General features: G+C 46.3%; 1 protein-coding gene across 1 annotated transcript in view; it reads right to left on the bottom strand.

Moving 5' to 3' along the window:
• Positions 1–328: 328 nt before the first annotated feature.
• Positions 329–11118, bottom strand: part of col6a1 (collagen, type VI, alpha 1) — a 24436-nt gene continuing 13646 nt past the window's right edge. The window contains exons 26-35 of the mRNA XM_056292572.1: positions 7978–8043; positions 6985–7020; positions 6571–6607; positions 6311–6319; positions 5957–6090; positions 5393–5502; positions 5018–5204; positions 3107–3278; positions 2438–2467; positions 329–2170 (exon numbers count right to left, since the gene is read on the bottom strand). Of these exons, the coding sequence (XP_056148547.1) occupies positions 1563–2170; positions 2438–2467; positions 3107–3278; positions 5018–5204; positions 5393–5502; positions 5957–6090; positions 6311–6319; positions 6571–6607; positions 6985–7020; positions 7978–8043 (1389 nt within the window). The 3' untranslated portion in view covers positions 329–1562. The remainder of the gene's footprint in view (positions 2171–2437; positions 2468–3106; positions 3279–5017; positions 5205–5392; positions 5503–5956; positions 6091–6310; positions 6320–6570; positions 6608–6984; positions 7021–7977; positions 8044–11118) is intronic.

The following is an 11118-nucleotide window of genomic DNA, read 5'->3' as shown; positions in this document are numbered from 1 at the left end:
CCCTATCCCTAACCCAACTCTAACCTTAACCAACCTAACCAACGGAGGCAAACAGTACTAGCCAATCAGAGGCAGAGTTCCCGGAAAACGGGTACGAAAAAAAAATCACGCTACTCATCCATGGTCGTTACACTGTTCCCCTTCTCCGAGAAGCGCGTCAGCATACCCGTCCCACTCCTGACACCAATGTAGCGAATTCGAGGGACAGTCGGGAACCACCGCAGACAGGACGCGAACCCGGTTCTCCCGCACCACGGGCGACGACGTTAACCAGTCGACTAAAGTTCTGAGTTACAGTTGAGGACAAGCACAAAAGAGAACCAAGACATTTGGGTGTAGCAACCTTTATTGAAGGAACTCTTACAAAACTAATGAGGAAGTCTATCCTCGTTTAAAGTATCTTCTTCCTATTGACATGAGTAAAGGCTGATACACTGATGGTATGTACCACATAGCACCACAAATAATAACAGTACAGTGACTGGGAGACACTGCTGGAAAAGGCTGATAGTTTTGTGTGGAAACCATAGAAGAGGGCTGAGTGCATATGTGTGTGTGAGTGAGAGAGAGGGGCTTACAGTTGGGTTCCCCTCAGGTTCTTTTCCATATCGGGCAGGACAGTCTTTCATGACGGATGTTTTTGTATTTGATTTATGCCGTCTGTGTGTACGTGTGCACATTTCTGCATGTGTGTTTGACAGAGGCAGCTCTGGTGCACAGATGACAAAGAACAGCTTTTCGGACATTATCTGAACTCCTGACGCAAAAAGAGCTGTTTATTGAACAGTGCCCCGAGGCTATACATGAAACACCACCTCCACACATGTCCATATTTACATGCACACACAGCTGCGAGCCAAGTACACGTACAGATGTGAGCACACAGGTACACACATATGTGCAGACATGCATTCACACACAGTCACACACACTGGGGTCCAGCTGTTCTATACCCATTAATACCAGATGAGGTGTTGATGGTTTTGTTAAAAAGCCCTGTCTGATGTGACGTCCTGTTTTCCCTGTCAATTTAATGAGCTAATAACAAAATAAACGGGTCAGCGTCAGACCCTCAAAACATCCTTAAAATTGGGGGAGCCCCGGTCCTGAAGAGACAAGAGACCATAGCTTGACAAGAGCTTTCTTAAGCTCAAACTTGGCTCCACCTTTGTTTTCGATCAGTGAATCCCATTTGTCAAATAAACCCTGAGGGATGACAGTTCCAGATGGGGTGAAACGGTTATAAGGACACAGAAGAGCAGAGACTAAGTGGAAACTAATTCAATAGTAATCTGTGACTGACAATAAAAAAATAAGCATTGAAATAGCCATTGTCAATGGCTCTACAGGACCACAGCTGCCCCTTCACTTATCATCAAGACCACGTTGTGGGTGTGACACTCAGTGGTTTGTTATCTAACATTTCTTTTCTTAAAAAAAAAACAAACAAAAAAAAAGCAAAAAAAAAGCTCTTGAACACAGTGTGTGGTAAATGAGTGAGACTTAATATTCATAATGGGACTAAAAATTTAAAGCCTGTCCTGTTTTGTGGGGCCCTGCACTCAGGGCAGGGACACCCTGCGGGAGACGGTTTGGTGGAAGACACCACGGAGCAGAGAGGGATAGTCTGCGACGCGGAACAGGTGACGCTGGGCATAGGTGATGTCGTCCGGCCGCTTTCTGCTCACCAGGGTGCGCAGGTTGACCTCGCTGACCTGGCCGCCAACGGCAATGACAAAGAGCTCTACATTGGCATCTACCACCTGCTTCACCTGCTCCTCCAACACAGGCCCGGTGACACCCTGAGACCGCCCGTCAGAGAACAGCACCAGCTTCTTCCTTCTGCTCCCTGATGCGTCGCCGCGGCCCTGGAAGCGCTGCAAGGCGAAGTGCATGGCCCCTGTCACATCAGTGCCGTCGTTCTGGAAGGCGGCCTTTTCGATGCGGGTAGACAGCACGGTGAGGTTGGAGGTCAGCTCATGTTCCATATGCTGCTTGCGGCTGTACTGGCCCACTCCCACCTTCACGTCTGCGTTTCCTTTCCTCTCCGCTTCCAGGAAGCGCTCAGCCAGGAGGCGGACAAATGTCTTGCTGGTCTCGAAGTTCTTTTGGCCCACGCTGGCCGAGCTGTCCATCATCACCACGATGTCGGTGTTGTCGTTGAAGGTGACTGCAGCACACAGAAACACACGCAGAACATGTCAGAACCTGTCAATGACTGACCACTGAGCTGACTAGCTTAAACATGGTGGCAGATGGAGACAGAAAAAGACAGTTTAAAAAGACTTGTAAATCACAATATTGATTGACAGCAGTGAGACAAACGGAAAAACAGAGGACAAGATAGACAGAAAGACGAGAAACAACAGGATAAGCAGAAAATATAAAGTTAAGGCTAAGAGAAACAGTGATATGCATGGAAAAAAAAGCAACTTACCCGGACATTTGTAGTCTGGGCACTTCTTATCTGGTGTTGGAAGAGAGAAATATGTATTAAGTGCATCTATTTAGAATTGTTCCAAATCATAAACACAATTTTTTTTTTTTGGATTTCCCCCCCTTTTTCTCCCCAGTTGTACTTGGCCAATTGCCCCACTCTTCGGAGCCATCCCGGTTGCTGCTCCACCCCCTCTGCCAATCCGGGGAGGGCTGCAGACTACCACATGCCTCCTCCAATACATGTGGAATCGCCAGCCACTTCTTCTCACCTGACAGTGAGGAGTTTCACCAGGGGGACGTAGTGCGTGGGAAGATCACGCTATTCCCCCAGTTCCCCCTCCCCCCCAAAACAGGCGCCCCGACCGACCAGAGGAGGCGCTAGTGCAGTGACCAGGACACATACCCACATCTGGCTTCCCACCCACAGACACGGCCAATTGTGTTCTGTAGGGATGCCTGACCAAGCCGGCGGTAACACGGGGATTTGAACTGGCAACCCCCCGTGTTCGTAGGCAATGGAATAGACCGCTATGCTAACCAAACACCCCTCATAAACACAATTTAATAGAAAACAATTAATTTGTGTATGGTTATGTGCTTATCTGTAAGTTTTATGTGTGTGCATGGGTCTGGTGGTGTGTCGAAGTGTGTTGAGATGTGTTTTCACCTTGACAGATTTTGGCGGTGAGGTTCTGCAGGAAGGTGTCATCCAGCAGTTCTGCAAAGTTATCCCGGACAAAGGTAAAGCCTTCTTTGGGGTCGCTCATACACACCAACTCGTCCAGCTGCTCCTTATTGGGCTCGCGGCCTGAGTAATCCTTGATTCCCAAACCACCCACCTGAAGAAGATGCAACAGTTTTTGTTGTTTTTAGATTAGTAGATTTACACCCCTCAGAGTCGATCTTCTTTGGTTCTGCTCAGCTTGGAAAAGGCTAGTCAGTGCAGGTGAAATAATAGTTGCTAATATTTTTCAGCATTTGCCATGATCTGCCCGGAGTGCCAGAAGGAAGGGGTTCAGTTGAGTTGTCAAAAAACAAAAAAACAATATAAGCACTAAACTGAACAATTAAGAAAAACAGTTCCCCCTTTTTCTCCCCAGTTGTACCTGTCCAATTACCCCACTCTTCCAAGCCGTCCTGGTTGTTGCTCCACCCTCTCTGCCCATCTAGGGAGGGCTGCAGACTACCACATGCCTCCACCGATACATGTGGAGTCACCAGCTGCTTCTTTTCACCTGACAGTGAGGAGTTTCACCAGGGGGACGTAGCGCATGGGAAGATCACGCGATTCCCCCCAGTTCCCCTTCCCCCCTGAGCAGGTGCCCTGACTGACCAGAGGAGGTGCTAGTGGAGCGACCAGGACACATACCCACATCCGGCTTCCCACCTGCAGACGCGGCCAATTTTGTCTGTAGGGACGCCAAACCAAGCCGGAGTTAACACAGGGATTCGAACCGGTGACCCTTGTGTTGCTAGGCAATGAAATAGACCACTACGCTACCCGGACGCCCTTCTAAATTGAAATTCAAACACTTAATTTTGATAGTCTGAAATATCATCATAATACTTGTTATACTGCTATGTAGCAACCTATTTGGTACTCCAAAGAGGTTACAACTATATTCAAGTAACCTTTGACAAAGACCTACATGGTGAATCTTCATTTTTCAACAACCATCAAAAATTAACTCTTAAAACAGACAAAAAATTATCCTTAATATATGTCTGATTTCATGTGTGTTCAACTGAATCAGTAAGCATTAATGTTCCCATATGAGGTGGCAGGTGGAATGTGAACTATCAGGAAAGCAATGGGGAGCCTAGCTCCTCATGGAAAGACAGGAGCTCCCCTCAAGGCATTAATCGGTACGGGGTAGGGGTCTCTCTGAAATAGGAATTCCCAAATTGTTTTTGCAACTCATTTCTGCATTTTTTTTCAAGAGCAGCCAGGTATGTTGTATGTGCTTTCTTGGATGAAAAAAAAAATAATCATGAGTTCATTGGGGCTGATTCATTGCTCATTCAATATGGAGAACTAGCTGGGCTATTCCTATGATCACCATCCAAACAATGGTGGTGAATTAGCAAACTGACCATCAGGGAAGAATTTCCTTACTGCTGGATGGCCTTTGCATTTGAGCCATCCGTTTCGTATTTGCCAGGAAAGGATTGTTTTCTTTTTTCTTTTTTCTTTTTGGATTTGCCCCCCCCTTCTCCCCAATTGTATCCGGCCAATTACCCCACTCTTCCGAGCCATCCCGGTCGCTGCTCCACCCCCTCTGCTGATCTGGGGGTCGGGTTCAGACTACCACATGTCTCCTCTGATACATGTGGAGTCGCCAGCCGCTTCTTTTCACCTGACAGTGAGGCGTTTCACCAGGGGGATGTAGCGCGTGGGAGAATCACGCTATTCCCCCCAGTTCCATGCATGGGAAAACATAGACCCAGAATAAGAAATATACAGAGAACAAACTCGTGTGTGTGTGTAGAGAGTAAATACAAAACCCTGGTTTGGGTGAGGGCCAAGTGCATATATATACGTGGTTGGACATGATGAGCGTGTGTGTGTGGGTCTTACCCTGATGCCTTTTCCACACAGCGTGTTGAGGGGTACCGTGTCTCTGGAGATGTCGGCGCGGCCATCGGTGAGCACCAGAACCACTCGGTTCTCCTGTGTCAGACGGTTGATCATGTTGTCCAGAGAGTATAGCAAGGCCTCGCCCGTGTAGGTGGCCTCAGCTAACCAACGCAGGTCTTTCACCGCCCTTCATACACACACACACACACACACACACACGAAGATGAGGATGAAGACACACAGAAAAAGTTAACAGAGGCAGAGGTGTTATTGATAGGTAATATGAGTGAACAATTGCAAGGGCAGGGTGTGTGTGTGTGTGTGTGTGTGTGTGTGTGTGTGTGTGTGTGCGTGTGTGTATGTGTGTGGACTCACTGTTTAAGCTCGGTGAGACTCCGGATGTTAGGGTCTCCCAGTTGGACGACTTCCTGGGCACGTTTACCACTGTACTGGACTACACCCACCCTGGACTCATTAAAACCAAACTGGAAAAAGAAATAGGACCCGGTGACTTCATATTATGTCTGTGTCTTGTGTGTGAGTGTTTGTGTGCATGCAAGTAAGCGTGAGTGTTTACTTCCCTCTTTCAAACATTGCTGTGCCACACCCACCCTGACTAATTACACCCAAACTGGAAGGAGAGAGTCATGGGAGTGACATAAAAGCAGTGACCGAACTCCAAGAAAACGTTCCCCATTCATACTTTTCTATTTTGAGGTCTATCCTCAAGAAACATTTCCAAACAGTTGTGAAAACAGCTTTCGCCACGCCACCAAAATGATTTACGATGGCTATACAATCACTTCCACAGAAGTCAAGCATTGGTCATCCCACACAGACTTCAAAAAAAAAAAGAAAAAAGAATGACCACAGATATGGAAATGAGCACTCAGACAAATGTAGTGTGGATGTGAAGATCACAGAAGGTCTCAGTCGTACCTTGACCTGCTGGTCCTTCATCAGTCTGTCAATGACAGTGATGATAAAGTCTTTGGCCAGAGCAAAGTTGGAGGCACCGATACTCTCTGAGCTGTCCACGATGAACGCCAGGTCCAGAGGTCCACACTTACACTCTATAAACACACACACACACACACACACACACACACACACACACACACACACACACACACACACACACACACACACACACACACACACACACACACACACACACACACACAAACGTGCATGCACAAGTGCAAATTCATCACTCAAGCAGCAAATTGTTCCTTGAGCGATGAACATCTTCTAATTGTTGATTGATATATGTGATATTGGGTTTAAACTTACCACAACAAGCTGTGGGGCGCGTAGCATAAAAAAAAAATACAAACAACAAAGCAAAGTTAATTGATCTCAGCAGAGAAAATAAGCGGTAACATAACATCATCTGCAGAAACTTCACAGTCTTAAGAGCTTGATTGCATGTGTTTGAGTACTCAGGCTCTCACCCAGGGCGAGAGTCAGGCATACATGTATGTATGTGTATGGCTACATGTGTGTGCGCAAGCATGCATGTCAGCGTTTGTTCAAGGAGTCAAGAAACGTACAGCAGAGCTTCATGATGATATCCAGGATTTCACATTCCTGGAAAAGAGAGAGGGAATGTATGTAATTGTGAAGTTTTATTGCATTGTGACATTACAGTGTTATGTAATAGCAAAGACACATGCACAGTACCAGCCCTTGACCACAGCTAGAACCCGTTCCAAAACCAAAAAGAAGAAGAAAAAAAAGTCCGTGTAAGGTTTTCTCTGGGAGCTGCTGGGTTCCAGTATAGGCTTATTATATTCAGGAAATTGGCCCTATGGCCTTGACCTTAACTTTGAATATCGCTTTCAAATACAAACCAGAGCAGCCGCAGGGGGAATTAAATCTATGGCACTTAGCCGTCCTGCCCTATGACCACATTGAGAGGTGAGGGGTCATATTACATAGATTGATTAAAGGTTTTCTAAACTCACATCAGTTCCTGGTGGTCCGGGAGGCCCACGAGGTCCCTGAAGAGAGAGAAAGAGAGAGGGGGGGGGGGGGGATAAGTTTGATTCAATCATTTAACAGTGGAAAACACTGGCCAGGGGTCACTTTATCTGCTCTGATTGAAAGTAAAAAAAGCGATGACCTGTTTTCACGTGGATAAAAGATGTGATAATTTACAAGAAAAAAGACCATTCCGGCAAAATTCAAAGCAAACCAGAGTCCCTCATTCACTGAACCCACATCCACACCCAAGCATTGGACAAACAAGGGAATCTTCCAAATGTAATACAACTCCTCTTCACACCATTTTGTGTTCTGCTCGGATGCAGGAATAACCATCTGTTTTGTTTTAACGGACTCAAAACTGACTTTAAGAGGATTCTTTTCTATTTTTCGTTTGGTGAAATGCATGCATGTTCACACACCCACCCACACACACACACACACACACACAGAAAAGAGAGACACAATTTAAATGTTGACTGTCAATGGGGGGATTCATCCCGCAAACACATAACTCATAACTCTTGCAGAAATATGCAGCAAAGCCACAAGCCAAAGAGTTAAAGGGGGGGGGGTGAGGTGGGTGGAGAAACGCAATGAGGAAAGTGAGCAAGGGTAGCGTTTGGACAGAGATAAAATGAGGCCTTTAAGAATGTGCCTTCTCTCATTATCTCAGTATACGATTCACAAACCTTTAGTTGCTGGATAGCAAATATGTAAAAGCTGAATCTTGGGTCTTTTTGTTGTTGCACCAATGCATGTGTATGTGACCGTGTGACCCTGTGGTTTATGGAGCAGTCTGTTTTACAGGTGTCGAAATGACCCATGTCTACACATGTAGTACACATACAAATGCATGCACATGCACACAGGCGCACACACACACACGCGCGCGCGCACACACACACACACACACACACACACACACACACACACACACAAATAGAGATGCCCTGATTCCGTAGCATTCTCACCGGTTGTCCCTCAGGTCCTCTGTGACCTTTGGCCCCCTTTGGTCCTGGATCCCCTGGAAGGTCATTCTGTGGAATGGGAGATGGACAGGAAGATCATGAGAGAGAGCCGATGCTTTTACTGATACCTTTTAAAAATGTCACCCATCTCATCTTCATCTCATCTTCAGCCACTTTTCTGGGGTCGGGTCGTGGTGGTAGCAAGCTAATTAGGGCATTCCAGACATCCCTCTCCCCAGCAATGCTCCTCCTGGGGGATCCCAAGGCATTCCCAGGCCAGATTGGACATGTTATCCCTCCAGCGAGTTCTTGATCTACCCTGGGGTCTCCTCCCAGTTGGCCGTGCCCAGTAAACCTCCAAAGGAAGGCGCCCAGGAGGCATCCTTACCAGATGCCCGAACCATCTCAACTGGCTCCTTTCAATGCAAAGGAGCAGCGGCTCTACTCCAAGCTCCCTCCAGGTGTCTGAGCGCCACACCCTATCTCTAAGGCTGAGCCCAGACACCCTACGGAGGAAACTCATTTCAGCCGCTTGTATCTGCGATCTCACCCGTTCGGTCACAACCCAAAGCTCATGACCATAAGTGAGGATTGGAATGAAGATTGACTGATAAATTGAGAGTTTTGCCTTCCGGCTCAGCTCCCTCTTCAACACGATGGTCCGGTACAATGTCCGCATTGCTGCTGATGCTGCACCGATCCATCTGTCAATCTCCTGCTCCATCCTACCCTCACTCATGAACAAGACCCCAAGATACTTGATCTCCTTCACTTGGGGCAGCAGCTCATCCCCAACCCGGAGGGAGCAATCCAAAAAGTCACCCCGCCTTCAAAAAAAAAAAAAAAACCTATAATTTTCACCTGGTGGAGATTATGATCGGGTCACATTAATATCACTGGCTAAGCAATGAACTTAAGTATTTCAACACAATATATACGGAGAATGTCTTGTGCTGTAAATGTCCACTTTCTGCCCATGCACGGCATATCATAATTTTCATGGAGAGCCATCAGTCTTGTAGCTGTTAGGTGTGTGCACCACGAACTGGAAGCCCTTCGTAATGCTGTGTCCGTAGGGGACAGTCCAGGAATGCAGCTCAGGTAATAAACTGCTGCTTCTCCTCTGTTTCCCCAGGCTGCACACATGCAGTACTACAGACCTGGACTCACTGTAACTGGATTCTTTCCTTTTAAATATGTCATATTATCAACTCAGTATGCACGTTGGCTGGTGCTTAGAGACTCTCTGCATTATTCTATAATGCTAAATGCTGAAAAACTAAAAGGGTTCAAAACAGGTCCAAAATGTCGGATTCTCACAATGAGGATTAAAGTTTCCCTCATTTATTGCTGATCAAACTATGTGGTCCAATTCTGTCATGATTACCCTTTGAGATTGTAAATCACAATGAATTAACAAAAATGGGGAAAAAAAACCCACCCATAAAAACACTACACACAATTCCAAAAGCACAAACAAACAACAATTGACAACGACACAATTCAACTTTTATACCTACTGACAATAATATCAATACCGAACTAAGAAGAAGAAGAAAAAGATTGGTGTCATTTTTCTTCTCGTTCGCCTTGCTTTTCTTTTAGCTTCACAAACCAGGGCTGCAAATTAGCAGAACCGGAGGTGGTATCAGATTTTTTTTTTTGATCCCAACATTACCAAAGCCCCTAAGACTAGACAAAGACGAGCCAGTCAGAGAAAACAGCCACTAAATTCATTTCCCATGATGACTGGGTACAGATCTGGCACAAGCTGTACCGCTGTGTGTCTACTACAACAATCCAGCTGCAGGGAGAAGAAGAGCGCTTGCATGCAGCAGCTGCAGCCGGCCCATAGATAATGACCGGGACATTATGGTCAGCATGGGGTGACCGTGGAGAATAACGACATAAGTACTGCAAATCTAGTTCGCTCCGACTCGAGATCTGTGTTCGCGCGCGCACACACACACACACACACACACACACACACACACACACACACACACACACACTTCAACTCCAAACTTCAAATGAGTAGTGGAATTGATGCAAAATCGTAAACTTGCAGAGGATGGCATTGTTTTAGGCTTTAATGCTCCAGTTTGGATTGCGTTCAGGGTATCGTTGGCAAAATGCGTTAACAGGGCTGGGGGTGTTTTATAATGAAACACGGCAAGGCAACGTTTTGGAAGCAAAAGCCATCTTTGAATATCAAAGAAGGCTGAATCAGTTCATCTGGATACATTTACTGACAGATACGTTTCATCACTCAGCTACTCATCAACTCATCTGTCAATAAACAATGAACTGATTCAACCTTCTCTGATCTTCTTACCTGGATTGTTGAGCGTACATCAGGACATCTCTGAATACTTTCAAAGGACCTTTTTTTTGTGTGCGCTTATAACACAACCATGGGTTTTCTGGTTGGTCATTAATCACAAAATGTCTGCTGTTCTGTTTTAGAAAGAACCAAAAATCCCTCTGTTATGTCTCAAATCGACTAATTCAAACTGCCGTTGAGTAAGCCTTTCCCCCCCCAATATAAACAAAAGCAAAAGGCACTCGTTTCATTTTTACTCACACTCACTTTGACTCACTAATTGGCTCATATTTCACTGGCTTTAGCTGCTGAAAAAACAATTACCAGAGCTATGAATTACACTCATTATTCATCTCCTTTCTGCGTCCTGCTTACTGCTCGTACAGGAAGGCATGCGCAGACAAATCAAATGTCCTAACCAATCCCTTCTGCTCTTTGGCTTTAATCACTGTCACTTTGCACCAGCTGTACTCCAGCTTCACCATCCATCTACAGCAAAATAAGCCAAAGGGGAGAGAGAGGAGGGGGAGCGAGAGAGAGAGAGAGAGAGAGAGAGAGAGAGAGAGAGAGAGAGAGAGAGAGAGAGAGAGAGATGGGGGGGTGAGAGAGAGAGCAAGGGGGGGAGAGAGTGAGAGAAGAGCGAGAGCGAAGGGGGGAGAGAGTGAGAGAGAAGGGGATAGAGTGTGAGAGAGAGAATGAGAGAGAGAGAGAAAGAGAGAGAGAAAGAGAGAGAGCAAGAGCGAGTGAGAGTCTCTGGACTGAGACAGGTAATTCCAATCAGCTGCTGTTTAAGACACCAGGTATGTATGGCGACTCTCAGT

This window comes from Lampris incognitus, chromosome 14 (genome assembly GCF_029633865.1).
Source record: "Lampris incognitus isolate fLamInc1 chromosome 14, fLamInc1.hap2, whole genome shotgun sequence".
Taxonomy (NCBI): Eukaryota; Metazoa; Chordata; class Actinopteri; order Lampriformes; family Lampridae; genus Lampris; species Lampris incognitus.
Note: the sequence above shows the minus strand (reverse complement) of the source record. Positions and strands in the feature narration are given on the sequence as shown.